This window comes from Lepidochelys kempii, chromosome 24, assembly GCF_965140265.1.
Source record: "Lepidochelys kempii isolate rLepKem1 chromosome 24, rLepKem1.hap2, whole genome shotgun sequence".
NCBI classification, from domain to species: domain Eukaryota; kingdom Metazoa; phylum Chordata; order Testudines; family Cheloniidae; genus Lepidochelys; species Lepidochelys kempii.
The window spans coordinates 8,511,100-8,526,438 of NC_133279.1; the positions used below are offsets into that span (position 1 = coordinate 8,511,100).

Consider the following 15,339-nt stretch of genomic DNA (forward strand, 5'->3'; position numbering starts at 1 on the left):
GTGAACTAACTGGCCCAATGGCTACTGTATTTTCCCTGCCATGTTCTTTATGGCCTGTGCTAAAGGTTTCTGCAAGGTAGTTATGTTGGCGAGATATAGCCTCAGTTCCATAGACTGCACAAAGCCTCCTAACCCATCATGTATATATCCCCCTGTCCCTGGCCTATACCTAACAGTTAGGTTGACTTAGCTACATCGCATAGGATGTGAAACATTCATACCTCTGAGAGACTTAAGTCGACCTAAGCCCTGGTGTAGACACTGCTAGGTCAACTGATTCTTCCATCAGTCTAGCTACTGCCTCTCAGAGGGGTGAATTGATTAACTACAGTGATAGAAAAACCCCTTCTGTTGCTGTAGCAAGTGTCTACACTGCAGCAGCACAGTTGCAGTGCCGTAGCTGTACCACCGTAGCATCTGTAGTGTAGACATAACTCCATGGCTGTGCTCCGAAACCATGTCATAGCAGATGACAGAACGAGGAGTAATGGTCTCAAGTTGCAGTGGGGGAGGTTTAGATTGGATATTAGGAAAAACTTTTTCACTAAGAGGGTGGTGAAACACTGGAATGCGTTACCTAGGGAGGTGGTAGAATCTCCTTCCTTAGAGGTTTTTAAGGTCAGGCTTGACAAAGCCCTGGCTGGGATGATTTAACTGGGAATTGGTCCTGCTTTGAGCAGGGGGTTGGACTAGATGACCTTCTGGGGTCCCTTCCAACCCTGATATTCTATGATTCTATGATTCTATGCTAGGCTATTGTTGAGGTCCAATGAGCAATGCTTCTATTTTTAGTATTGACAGATATATAATCATTAACTCTGTGTTTCTAGCTAGTCACCTATTTGCTATTCACATCAATTGTTAACATTTATTTGCAGTACCTTTGTATATGCTAGGTACATACTATCACATGCTTATTCTGCATCTCCCATGTATACTTGGGTTCTTGCTGACTTATTGCAAGGGAATATTATGTTTATTCTTGTACAGAATGGAAATTGGGCAGTAGAGAAGGTGGTTCAAGTCCCCAGCAAGAAAGTGAATGGTTGGCTTTTTCCTGACATGCCAGGTTAGTGTAAGCACATTTCAAAATTTTCCTTCCCATGCTTTGCAGCTGGGCTGAGCATCTTGTCATTGAATGACAAACACTTTTTGCATGAAGCATATGGAGGAGCTTATCAGTTATACAAGGACTTTGGCATACCTTCAAAGACATGCATGTGTCCCTCCAAAGAGGGAATGGCTTAGAATTGCCAATTGCATACCTATTTGTGTTAAGATCTCCCAATGTGTATTATGAGTGGGAATCTGGCTCATCTTGACTGATGCTATAAGGAAGTGGCCCGTGTCTCTTCCTATGAGAGATTCTTTTACAGTGCCCTTTGGAGCACCCATGGGGAGAACATGGTGGGTGCTGAGCACCCACCAGCAGTCCCCCTATCAGCACCCCCCAGCACCTCCCGCCCAGTGGGCCCCACAGATCAACACCTCCGTCTCCCTCCCCGTGCCTCCACAGCATGCAGGAGGCTGTGGGGGTAGGGAGAGGAGAAAAGACACATTGTGCTCGGGGGAGGTGGTGGGAAGAGGTGGGGCTGAAGAGCTGGGGCAGGACCTTGAGGGAAGGGGTGGAGTGGGGGTGGGACCTGGTGCAGAGCCGGGGGTCGAGCACCCCCTGGTACTTTGGAAAGTCAGCACCTGTGACACCATGTATCTGCCTGTTATCACCATCACACAATAGTTGTCACATTCTCTCTCAGGTAGCTGGTTCCCCTGGAGCAGATTTCTGGGATGGTGAATGCCAACTAGTCCTGTATTTGGGAGACCCCTTTCTGTATCCAAAGGGACTTGAGGGCCTCTCAATTGAGATCCCAGTCATTGGTTGGTCAGGGGAGAGCTCATTTCCAGTTGGACCCTTTCCTTTAAATCCATGCCTCTGGTTCCCCCACCTCTCCAATTTAATGACCATAACATCTCCTCTTGCAATTTTCTCCCCCTGTTCCTGCCTCCAATAGCGGAAATTGTGGCTGTAAAGCAGTAGCTGGAAGCTATATGCTGCCGGCATGTCTCCCCAGCCCATGAAGGACTCACTGCCACATTGAGTCTTTTCCAAGCACAATTTTATTCTCCTTACATAAAACTTAAGTAATACCTCAAAACAAGGCCATCCTCAGCCCATCCTGGGCTACAGCTCCCAGGGGCTTTCCCCCTTTTTCTCTCTCTCCCTCCTGCTTCAGGACTGGAGGCCATCTCCCTCTTGTCCTTCTTTAGTCCTCCTCCAGGCCATTTTTCTGGAAGTTACCTTTCTCCAGCACCTCCCAGAGCAGCTAAGTACCCTTCTGCAGCTTCTCTCACTACCAGAGCTCTTACCCTTTTTAGGCATCCCAGGACCCCCTCCCAGCTGGGCATAATAATTAAATAGCCACATGATCTCTAGCTGACCAGGATCAGATGGAAAGGGAGCCAATGAGTCACAGATGGGGCTGGGGCTGACTCTCACAGACGGCTGGCCAGCCTGTGACAAACTGGTTGCATTGTTTTTGTCTCAACCTGAAGGTTTGATTCAGAGCAGCACAGGGCTTCCTATTCCTTCCCAAAGCAGCTTAAACACATTGATCCTGGAACAGGGTTGGGTTTGGATTCTCCAGCATAGTACCTCTGGTCTGGGCCCATATGCAGCTTACTATATTCTGTCACCAGCTGCTGATTGGGAATGTTCTAGTTTGAAGAGTGGCTTCTGCTCAGCCCTGCTTGTGAACTACCATGTAGGTGACAGGGTTTGGCTCCTCCTCCCAGGTTGGCTGCTTGAAGCTTGACAGACAGTGGTCTCTAGAAAGAATGTGGGAGTCCCTGTGTCTTTCAACAGGAACTCACAATAGTTGTGTTCTCCAAGGAGTGGGTTGATCCTGGCCGGAATCCTGGTAATTAATGAGGGCTGAAAAGAGACCTGGAGAGGAAACCGAATAAATACAATGATATGGCTGAGACCACCTTTTGCATTGGGCTTGGGTTTCATATCTGAACTAGGTTTGTTTGATCTGGGTCTGCGCTGATGCTCTGTGACTGGGGTTCTAACAAAGACAGATCTATGGCCATATGATCCTTGTCATTGTCTGCTGATCTCTGTGTGTTTCCTGACTCCACCTTTGACTGCTCTCTCCAAGGTCTCATTACTGACATCCTGATCTCACTGGATGACAGGTTCCTGTATTTCAGCAACTGGCTCCATGGAGACATTCGTCAGTATGATATCTCTGACACTCGGAAGCCCAGACTGGTGGGACAGGTAAGCCAGAATCATAAAAGCGGCAAAGAGTCCTGTGGCACCTTATAGACTAACAGATGTATTGGAGCATAAGCTTTCGTGAGTGAATACCCACTTCTTCAGATGCATGAAGAATCATAAAGGCTTCTATTACTAGGTTGTGAAGCTGGGGAACCCCATCTCTTTAGGGGAGAAAAGGACAGTTTTCTATTGCATAGGGGTTAGATGGTCAATTCTGTACCCTCATGGCCATGTTCCTTTCATACATGTGTGATGGGTTGCGTCACAGAAACCCCTTTGGGATTGCCACCTGATGTGCTGGGACTACCTCTGAGTCCGTTTTCCCTGCCAGCTTGGGACTTCAGTACCTTGCTTTGTTTGAGCCAGACATGCTTGCCTGCTGCAAACACAGATCCAAGTCTGAAACATGTCCCCAGCAAGCTGCAGGTGTAACTGAAAACAGCTTAAGAAGTGCTTCTGTCTCTAGCACTCAGATACCCAGCTCCCAATGTGGTCCAAACCCAAATAAATCCATTTTACCCTGTATAAAGCTTATATGGGTAAACTCATAAATTGTTCGCCCTCTATAACACTGATAGAGAGATATGCAGAGCTGTTTCCCCCCCACCCCAGGTATTAATATATACTCTGGGTTAATTAATAAGTAAAAAATGATTTTATTAAATACAAAAAGTAGGATTTAAGTGGTTCCAAGTAATAACAGACAGAACAAAAGTAAATTACCAAACAAAATAAAATAAAAAACACAAGTCTAAGCTTAATACAGTAGGAAACTAAATGCAGACAAATCTCACCCTCAGAGATGTTCCAGTAAGCTTCTTTGACAGACTAGCCTCTTTCTAGTCTGGGCCCAATCCTTTCCCCTGGTACAGTCCTTGTTCCAGCTCAGGTGGTAGCTAGGGGATTTCTCATGACTGCAGCCCCCTTTGTTCTGTTCCACCCCCTTATATATCTTTTGCACAAGGCGGGAATCCTTTGTCCCTCTCTGGGTTCCCACCCCTCTTTCTAAATGGAAAAGCACCAGGTTAAAGATGGATTCCAGTTCAGGTGACATGATCACATGTCCCTGTAAGACTTCATTACCCACTTGCCAGCACACAGGTATACAGGAAGACTTACAAATAAACAGGGCCATTTTCAACCAATTGTCCTGGTTAATGGGAGCCATCAAGATTCCAAGCCACCATTAATGGAACATACTTTGCATAATTACAATAGAACCTCAGAGTTATATTTCATATTTCTAGTTTCAGATACAAGAATGATACATTTATACAAATAGGATGAACACACTCAGTTGATTATAAGCTTTGTAATGATACCTTAGAAGAGACCTTTTGCATGAAGCATATTCCAGTTACATTATATTCACACTCATTAGCATATTTTCATAAAATCATATGGATTGCACTGTCACAACACGGACACCCTGAAATCTTTGTGGCACATCCTCTGGCTTACAGGTGTTCCTGGGAGGCAAGATTCCAAGAGGTGGGCCAGTTGTTGTGGTGGAAGACCAAGAGCTGAACTCTCAGCCAGAGCCTTTTGTGATCAAGGTGAGCAATGCAGGCTGTTTTCCCCACTGCTCCATTAATACTTCTCTACTGGCAGCTGTCTCTTGGTGCATGCCAGCTCCTATATGAGTGCCAGCTTCCTATATGAGTGCCAGATTCTGCACATCTTACTGAGGCAAAACTCCCATCCAAGTACAATAAGACTTGCCTGAGTAGATGCTGTGGAATCAGGCCCTTTCTGGCATAACCCAGTCTGTGTATGCACAGGTTAGCCAGGAGCCTGTATCAGGCAAGCGGTCAGTCTCGGTTAGAACTGCTCCTTGCCCAAATGCAGGGGTTCACCACCCCATGCATTCAGGAATGCTGGTTGTCAGATGTTCTGCCAGGAGCAGAACCTGCCATGCTGCTGTACTCCCTCCTGTTGCATTCTTCTTCCCTTGTGATGCCACTAGCAGCTTATAAACCCAGGTCTTGTTTTCCTGTAACACCAGGGGAAGAGGGTGCAAGGTGGACCGCAGATGATCCAGCTGAGCTTGGATGGCAAGAGACTGTATGTCTCCACTTCTCTCTACAGTGCATGGGACAAGCAATTTTACCCAGACCTTGTCAAGTAAGAAACCTTTCTTGGATGGGAAATCCCAGGGCCAGCCATAGGCAGTGGGTGATGTTTGCACCACCTCCAAGGGCACATGGATGTGTGCAGGAGGACTGGCTTTATTAGCTCATTTCACACACTAGTAAGAATCAGCCCACACTTAATAGGCACAACAGCCTCTGAGCATCTGCAAAATTTAACAATGTCTGATATTGAAATCATTCCTCTAGTGGTGGGGGTGTGGAAGAATTCATTAGATACTAGTATTCTGAAGATGACCTAGCCTACAGGAAACCTGTATTGCTTCAAAGCACCCGCAAATACATGGTTTTTATTACATAAAGCAGATGATTTTCCACATGACCACATGAGGGCATGGTGCGGCTTGCCTATCACCTGCAGTTAATGTATAACTGCACATCTAGTTATAGTCACTTCCCATTCACTGGCAGCTCTCTGTCAAGGTTTTCAATGGAGCAGTGTAACTCTCCATAGGACGCTTCTGAGTGTGACCCCCAGGCCTTTGTTGGGTGGTTCAGTGTACCTGAAGCCTTTGCCTGTCACAATGGGCACTACAGTCTGAGTCCCAGACCGAAACCCCAGTGTTCCAAACACACCTGAATACTGGTGTGCCCAAAGGTTAAAGCTGGGGGCTCATCTCCACTCTGTCTAAAAGACCTTTTGGTTAACTAGAAAATCTGGAAGAGAAGAAGAAAGTGTAGGAATCTCTTAAACCAGGACACAGCCTCTTTTTCTCCCTCCCCGCAATGTCTGCTTTCTTGTCCCTTGTTCAGGGAAGGCTCTGTCATGCTGCAGATTGATGTGGACACTGAGAAAGGTGGACTGAAGGTGAATAAAAACTTCCTAGTGGATTTTGGGAAAGAACCTGATGGACCCGTCCTTGCTCATGAGATCCGCTACCCTGGTGGAGACTGCAGCTCTGATATCTGGGTCTAATTCTTGTGTGTGGGTGCCTCTCTCTCTCTCTCTCTCTTCCTTCCTAACTATACGTGTGAAAAAGGCATAGGTAGGTCTGATCTCCTGGGGTTCTATCCACTACAGATGTCTAGATTTCCATGGGTGCTAAGCCAGAGAAGCCATGCACCTGCTTGCATACTCCTGGCTGAGCCAGCCAAGTGAGTGTGTCTAGCTATGAAACATGATGTCTTACTTCTCTGCCCTCTCCTGTGGCCTGTCTATTCACTGATGGTCATAAACTTCAAGGTGTACAACTCCCTGTGTTGTGGGAGTCCTGATAATCATTTGTAAAAAGGGATTCTGGCAGCTGCCTTCATGCCAATGTCTCCTAACAATGCTACAGACCTTAACATCTGCTAGATTTCCTAAATTGGCAGAGTTAGTGGAGGGTGCAAAGCTACAATTTTGAGCGTATACAATTAAGCTTAGAATTAAATTCTTCTCCACCCCAGTCTCTGGGTCTAATAATAAGGAACCTGTGATCTGCGTGCCCAGAGCTGTAGTCAAGACTAAATACAACAAGCCCCTGAGCCATCACAAGGATCCAACAGCTCTTTGAGATGACTAGAGTTACCCATTTTAATCCCATACAAGAGAGTGGTGGGAACATTGTTTTTTCTCTTTACTGTAAACTTTAATCATTCAAGCTTTAGGGCTTGTCTGTGCTCAAACATTAAATGGATTAAGGTGGGGTGCAAATTTAAAGCACAATAACTGAATAACTGCATGTAGGGACATCCTTATTCCAGAACAGAGAACTTGTTTCTGTTTAGCTTAAATCACTTAGTCAATGCCCTATTGCACAGCACTATATAAACAGGATTTGATTGTAGACTGCATATTGGTGTCTGTTTCCTGAAGCTGGATTGTATTTCAGTTCTTGTGCAGTAATGCAGCACTTAAACTGCTTTAACAAACAAATAATAAAATTGTTCTTTGCACAAGCACGTCATAATTTTTAACTCTTCCGCATCTTTCAGGGAGCAGAAAAATGTAAGATGGTGATTGTGAATCATGTGTCTGAAAATCAAGAAGACCTGTGTGCCTAAAATCTCTTATTGGGGAGACTTTCCAAAATCACTTTAAAAAAAAAATCCGGAAACCAGCTGGTACAAGGTCTTCCTGTTCCCAAAAAACAAAGTATATTTGTGTTACTGCAGTCAAAGTCACGGAAACATAGCATTTGTCTAGTAACTATATTCTCTGTTCCTGATCAGTAAAATGCGGATAATGGCACTTTGCCATACCACTGTGAGAGTAAGGGACTGGGGCATAGGCAGTCTTGCCTAGCAGTCACGGCTGGGCTGAAGTCTGCCCACTGGGCACAGGAGTTGCCAGGCTGGAGTTGGAGGAATCGCAAGGCCATGTCCCATAAACAAGAGTCAGGGTTGGTAGCTGGGGTCCAAGACCGGAGATCAGAGGTAGTACCAGGTTAGAACTGAGAGGCAGGAATCAGGGTAAAAGTCAGGCTGGAGTCAAGACCAGAGGATGAGGCGAAATCTGGCATTTCAGCAGGCCAAGATCTGTGTGGCTGCCCAGCAACTTCCTGGGGCAACCCCTGTGGTTAAGTAGCGGTAGCTGGCCAACCAGAGGGCCACAGTGTACTGTCACTCTGGGTCTCATGGGCAGTACTTCCTGCAGCGCCTACTCTCCACAGCTCCCTGGCTGTACCTCTGCATGGCCTCCTAGTGGCACTGTGGGATTATCAGCCGCCCCCGGGTCCTTACACCAGGGCTGGGAGGATCAACACACTAATGATTGTGAAGTGCTCAAATAGTACAGTATTGGGGGCCATATCGGTCCCACAGACAGAGGATCTAGCACAATCTAGTTGTAACTGTTATCTGCATGATCCCTTCAGTTCTCACAGGGTTGATCTTGACTAGGATAAAAGGTGTGTATAGAAATCGCTGTGTCGCTCTAGCGTGGCCTTTAACACTGGTTAGCTGGTCAAGTTTATGTTAAAAGGACATTTGGACTTCACCTTGATCAACTAGTGCATCAGTCTAGCATGGATAGGGCAATGTAGTGTTAGAATGGGGTAACTGAAACCTTCTAAATACACCTTTTAAATCTTGGTCAACATGATCCCGGTCCCAATAAGATATTTAATATGCTCTCTACAGTTGCTCTGGTTTACACTGGTATAAATTTAGATTAAACCCTCCATCTAAACAGGATCTAGTTTCTACTCTTCCAGCCCTTTGCCATGGGCTTCCTAGACAGTGATACTGAGCTCCCCACAACCTCTTCCACATTCCCATCCTAGCACCCACAGGTGGAGTCATGTGCACGCTTTGCAGCAAATGCTCTCTGTGTATCTTGGACTCCGCTAGCTTTGGTTCCACTTGTTCCAAGCCTCTTGATGGGATGATGACTTCCGGATGATTTTTTTAGTTAGAGGGTTTTTTGTTTCTGCAGTAAGATCAACTTTGAATTAAAACCTAGAGACAAACGCCAGCTCTTGACAGCCTTCTTCTGTGGGCTCCTGGATGTGATCTGCCTCCCTGGGCTGTGATTGAGCTAGTGACAGAAGGAAAACACTTCAAAGAACAAAAGATCTAAAGCATACTTCTTGTTTAGCAAGCTGCCAAGGTGAAACCTACAACTGAAGTAAATACGAAGTCCAGTGTTCTATTGTGGGGAATGTTCAGGAATTTTGGGGTGGGCAGGGAACAAAGTCTTTCACATTGATCTTAACTAGGGGCAAATAACTTACCGGCCATTTAATATGTCAGCATTTGCCACTTATTTCCACAGAGGTCTGCCCTAATGGTAGAGCGCAGTGTCTCAGCGCACCAGTGGTAACTATTGCCGGACACAGAGTATTCTTTTTAAACGGCAACCTATGTCCACATGTCACCTGCTGCGATCAGCTGCTTCCTAACATTGCTCTTCAGCATCCTCTGCCAGGCTAGGACAAGTCAGTGAGGGCTGGGAAGATGCTGCAGCAGCCAGCGAGGGGGAAGAACCCCTTTGGAGTTGGAGGCGTTCCTCTGCAGAGAACGAACCTTCAGAAAGCTGGCACGCCCAAGCCTGTTGACCCTGTTTTTGTTACAGAGACGTGGTGGCTGCACTCCATCACCGCTTTCAGTTCCCCAAATCATCGTCACCTTAACCTTCTTGCTGGAGCTCTGCCAGCTGCTTCTTTCTTGTCAATTACGCTGGTGGCACACACTGAAATCTCCACTCCCACTGGAAGCCTGGCATGAGTCTCGCCCCCCCCCCCCCACTATCAAGAGGGAACCACTTCCCTTCTGCCTGTGGGTGATACGTAGGGGGCAGGGAGGCAGTTAGTTATGAGCTGTGTTCTGACGGTGCTCAGGGAGCCTAGTCACGGACCACGGCCCTACGGTGCTGAGTGCTGTGCAGACATGTAACCGTGATGGTCTCTGCCCCCCACACCTTACAGTCGAAGTATAAGATGATACAGCGGGTGCACAGAATGGACAGGGAGCGCATGACAGCCAGCGCACACAGCACACCATTACCAAGCTTTCTGTAAGCATCATGAGAGAGGAGAGATTTGAAGGAGGCCCACGAGATGGCCTCGTAGATTTTCTTTGCAGGGGGAACTCCTCCCATGCGTGAGGGGCAGCGTGGGTGAAAGCGGGACAGCGCTTGTTCCAGAATTTAGCAAGTAGGTAATGAATGCCACCATCCCTGGCAGAGCTGTTGACCCGTCAGTAATAAAAGAGAAGAGAGGTAGGTGGGGCTAGGCCGTGAAAGGGAAGACAAGTCATTTGTGTTTGATGCGTGGAGAAGGGGAGCCGGTGCAGGGCTGCAGAGAGAGGGGTGATGCAGTCAAAGGGGGCGGGGGCACCAGAAAAGCCATCTTCGCTGCAGCATTTTGAATGGACATGCGCAGGGAGCAGGATGGGATTCATCTAGACCAGAGAAGGTGCAGTGGCTGATGCGGACCTGCACGGGAGCTCCAGTAGGGCGGATGACGAGGAAAGGCCAAATCTTAAAGTTGTGATGCTGGAAGAACTGGCAAGATTTAGATGCATCCTGAATGTAAGGATGTAGAGAGAGGGCCGAGTTGAAGGTAGGGTGCCCAGGTTATGGGTCTGAGTTAGGGTTGCCAACTTTCTAATCACATAAAACCAAACACCCCTGCCCCACCCTGCCCTTTCTCCTAGGCCCTGTCCATGCCCTGTCCCTTCTTCACCAGCCTCTGGGAATGCAAGCACTGCCTCCCAGGCGTACTCCCACCCCCAGCTTCTTCGCTCTTTCAGTACAGGTCAACAATAGGCCCACACCAGCCCCCACGTCCTCTGGAGCACCCAGCCTGTTCCACTGAACACTCACAGATCTCTTAGCATCTCCCCTCCCAAAGGAACAGCACACACCCACTGACTTGAATCACGCTGCATAACACACAGCACTCACATGTATTTATAATGAAAACAAGAATAAGTTTATTAACAAAGAACAGATTCAAGTGACAGAAAGTAAAACTTTTGGAAACAAACCATAACACGCTTTTTAAAGCCTACATTTAACTCCCAAGGCATTCCCCTGTCCCTACAGGATAGCATACCCCAAGACCTGGTGTTTCCCAGTGTTTTCAACCAGTTTGGGTGAGCTCCCTTCTCATAAAGATCAAGCCTGCTGGCAGCTTGGTCTCCCAGATGGAAGGAATACCTGAGGGCTCACGTGCACAGCAGTTATAGTTTCAAAAGTTCATTCTTACTCCTAACCAGGATCACCCGTTTGCTTTTTCCTGCAGCCCCCCACAATCTATTGATTAACATTTTGCTCAGAATGTAAATGTGGGGCGCTTGTGAACCATTCAATACTTACTCAATTTGTACGTGACCAGCCAGAGTGAGATAAGCCCCTCTTCCCCACTGCCTCAGAGGAGTGTGTGGATCACCTTTGGGTGACCTGCCTTAATTCAGAGACCCGTAGAGAATAATTTTTAGCATATAGACATTGCTAAGGCCCTACTTAATTTGCAATACTGCAGAAGTTGCAGATCCCGCAATATTAGGCTTCCATCGCAATTTTGATTTTAATTAGCTTACTTTGCACAGTCCACAATTTTGCACACATTTTGAGGTTTGCACACACACTTTTCCCCCCATTAGTACAGTAGAACGCCGTTTACGTGAGCTGACAGCAGCTGGGACTCTGGCTGTCAGCCCCACCCATTAATGACTGTAATATAGCTACAGCAAAATGTCTGATATCGAAAAGATTAGCAGGCATAACATAACAGTTGAGAGTTTATATTATTCCAGCAAATTTTTCTTAAACAAATAGGGCTTCTCTGGCTTTGTCCAAATTACCGTGATTAATACAGTCCATTATTACTTTTCTACGATTTTCCATGTCTTGTCCACAACTCAGCTGCAATTATTTGAAAATCTTCCTGCAATTCAAGTAGGGCCTTAGGTATTACTCTTCACAGCTGTTCCATACATACATCTCACAATGATTCTGCTGACCAGTGCATAGGCACGGACTCTGTGGGTGCTCTGGGGCTGGAGCACCCACAGAAAAGAAATAGTGGGGTGCTCTGCACCCACCAGCCACAGTTGTTTGGCAGCACCCCCAATCAGCTGTTTGGCGGCGCACCCCATTAGGTGATTGGAGGCGCCAACAAACAGCTGTTTGGCAGCAGAGGGAGAGGCTTGGGGGAGGGTGAAGAACAGCAAGCGGAGGTGGTCTTGGGGAGGGGGCAGAGCGGGGGCGGGAAGAGGTGGTGTGAGGATGGGGTCTTGGGGGAGAGGGTGAAGTAGGGGCAGTGCCTCAGGCAGAGTGGGGGTGGAGCACCCCTGGGTAAAAGAGAAACGCAGCACCTATGGACCAGTGAGACACATGCTTTCATCAGAGACTTTATATTACATTATTTGGTAGACTAGTATGTAAATATCAGACACAGAGGATCCCTGTAACCCTTATGTTCCCCTCTGCCCTCTGCCAGTTGGCATTAAGGGGTCCTTGAGTCACAACGAGATCAGCCCAGAGTGGGTAGGCAGATCTGTGGGTCATCAGCCTCAGAGGGTAAATTAAGTTCTGCTTGCAAATGAGATCACCCAGTGACAAGGTGTAGAGCAGTGGCTCTCGACGTTTGCAGATTACTGTATCCCTTTCAAGAGTCTGATTTGTCTTGCATACCCCCAAGTTTCACCTTACTTAAAAACATACAAAATCAGACATAAAAATACAAAAGTGTCTCAGTACTGATCAGTTGCTTCCTTTCTCCTTACCACCATAAAATAAATCAATTGGAATATAAATATTGTACTTACATTTCAGTGTATAATATAGAGAGCAGTATAAACAAGTCATTGTCCTTGAAATTTTGGTTTGTTCTGACTTCACTCGTGCTTTTTAGGTAGCCTGTCAAACTAGGCAAATATCTAGATGAGTTGATGTTCCTTCGGGAATACCTCTGAGTACCCCCAGGGGTACAGGGACCCCTGGCTGAGAACCATTGGTGTAGAGGAAGAAGAGAAGGGGGCCAAAGACAGAGCCCTGAGGAACCCCCATAGGAAACTGGAGGGATGATGAAGAGGCTCCTCTGAATTAACCAACGCTGAAGCAATGCTATTGTATTTTCCCTTCTAGCAATGAGCACAGGCCTGGCACACAGGAAAGTTACAATGACGTGAGGTAGAAAGGAGATTAGAACAGAACAAATATGTTTGCAGCTTGCTGGAGGGAGAAATGACCTTAAGGCTTATGCTCTTGCTGTAAAAAAAAAAGAGAGAGCCTGGAAAATTCAAGGCCTGAGGCCTGAACCAAAGTCAGCACTAGCTAGGCTATAAGTAAGTCAGGCCCTGTCATAAAGCAAATGCCTGTTTACACGTTCACTGTCCGGTACATGAACTTGGCAAACACATGCCTGGCATTGCTAAAAACACAGGCACTCGTAAGAACTCCAAGGCACTAGGTATTCACATAAACACGTTCCACAAGACACCCAACATAAAGTTGTGGTGTGGACACATTCCTGGAAAATGGTACAGAAACATACCAACCCCAAAGACAAGGATGGGAGGACAGAAGTATGAATGGGGATGTTTTATTTGAGCCAGCAGGTACAAGGTGTACGGTTGGTAAGTAACCGTCTCAGAGGTGTCATATGTCACTTGTTTGTATCGACGTATAAAAGGAGGGACGCCTTTGTCCGGCCTAGGGGGCAGCAAAAAGTCCAGCTGCTTACTGAGCTGGTCTATTGTGACGGGTGTAATGTGTGAGCGTACCTGTAACCATTGAGCCGGGGTGCTACAACCGCGCTTCGTTAACACCTTTCTGATCCCACACACCATGTAAAATCTCTACTCCTAGTCTGGATTCATCAGCAAAATGCAGAGCTAAGTGCATTGCAGCCAGGAGCCAGTCACTTGAGCATAAGCCAAGGAGACAGGAGCTCTAGTTCTGGCAAAGCGCCGTCTCCAGCTTTATGTTTGTTTGTTTTTTAAATCCTGAGCAGTCAGCAGCTTTCAGAACAAGTGCCAGCTAGTGATGGAGTGACCTCCAGGATGTCTGGCACTCAGATAGACACCTTGGTAGTTGGATGAAGATCCCTCACCTCTGCAAAATAAGATGCCCATTTTTAACAGCGAGGGTGATTAGCCTTTGGAGCAACTTACCCAGGGACATGGTAAATTCTCCGTCACTTAGTCTTTAAATCGAGACTGGATGTCTTCCCAAAAGGTATGCTACAGCTCAACTAGAAGTTATGGGCTTGATGCAGAAATTGGATGAGGTTCTTTGGCTTATGTTTTGCAGGAGTTCAGGCTAGATGATGGTAATGATCTGGCCTGAAAGTCTGTCTAAATGGGGCTTTGGAGGGCAAAACTAGGACCTCTGTTTCAGGGGGTTTCTGATGCTCATGCTGGAATGAAAGAAAACCTGCAGGACAGTTCAAACATTTTTCAAACAAGGTTGAGCAAGAGAGTTGGGAAGATTCTGATTTTATCCAGACTGTGTTCACCCTAGTGCCATGAGACTATGAACTTACTATGGGGAATTGGTCAGCTTTAAGGTTGGTATCCATGTCAAAGATTCTGGAACCCATGTTACTTATTCAAATAAATTATCAATAATTGTCAATTGTCAACTTTCCTTCAAATCGAGCAGTGTTCCTGTCTGGCCACAAGTTATGGGAGGACTACAGAAAGGTTGTGAGGACCACCAGGTGGGTCATGCAGTTGTCTTTTTGATCTGACCCAGGCCCAGCGGCCTGATGTCTGGGGAAGACAGAGCCAAACCACCCAGGTTTCCAATTTTATACATTTTATTAATTAAACGAAAGCATAAAATAAAGTCCATTTAAACAAATCCAATTAAAAGAAAGTGAATAAAATCAAATTAATCTAGTTTGCAGGTTGTGGGAAGAAACAGTTCCTTGTAAGATTTGTGTAATAATTTAGCAAGGGGTAGTTTTCTTTAGTCATCAGCCTCAAAAGCAATAAGGTATTCTCACTCTCAATGCCACTTGATAGATTTATATTTCAGCCAAATAGCAGATACAGGGAGGGTCAAATTGCTCCCAACTTGAAGGCAATATGGAGACTGGCAAATCAGAATGAAGCACTCCCCATTTGAAATCATGGGCATCACCCAGAGGGGTTTGATGACATAAACCTCCTTGTTCCAATAAATTTGGGCCCGAAAAGTCCACATATCTATAAGTATATCTAGTCAGTCAGTCGGTCTATAGGTAATCTGAGCCATGTGAGGTCACGTGTCAACCCACGGACGTCATCTCTACCATCTTACAAAAGCCCTGACTCAAAAATGATCTAAAAACTGCAAAGTTAGCAAAAAATTGGAACTGAAATTGTAGAAAAAACACTATCATACATTCCTTCCACCCGTGCACTGAGAGAGAGTTCCTGTTTCAGAAAGATGCTTATAACTTCCTCTTGCATCTTTCAGCATGCAGTAGCTCAACTTTGAACAGCATTTTTGGCACATGCAATGTGCGTGAAAAGTCAGACTTTTGCTTG

The 15,339-nt window shown here is 46.3% G+C and overlaps 1 protein-coding gene across 2 annotated transcripts in view; it reads left to right on the top strand.

The window, feature by feature from the left end:
* Positions 1-7,314, top strand: part of SELENBP1 (selenium binding protein 1) — a 34,262-nt gene extending 26,948 nt beyond the window's left edge. For both annotated transcript variants that reach the window (XM_073322696.1, XM_073322697.1), the window contains exons 8-12: positions 991-1,069; positions 3,162-3,283; positions 4,747-4,839; positions 5,289-5,407; positions 6,187-7,314. In XM_073322696.1, the coding sequence (XP_073178797.1) occupies positions 991-1,069; positions 3,162-3,283; positions 4,747-4,839; positions 5,289-5,407; positions 6,187-6,349 (576 nt within the window). In that variant the 3' untranslated portion in view covers positions 6,350-7,314. The remainder of the gene's footprint in view (positions 1-990; positions 1,070-3,161; positions 3,284-4,746; positions 4,840-5,288; positions 5,408-6,186) is intronic.
* The last annotated feature ends 8,025 nt before the right edge of the window (positions 7,315-15,339 follow it).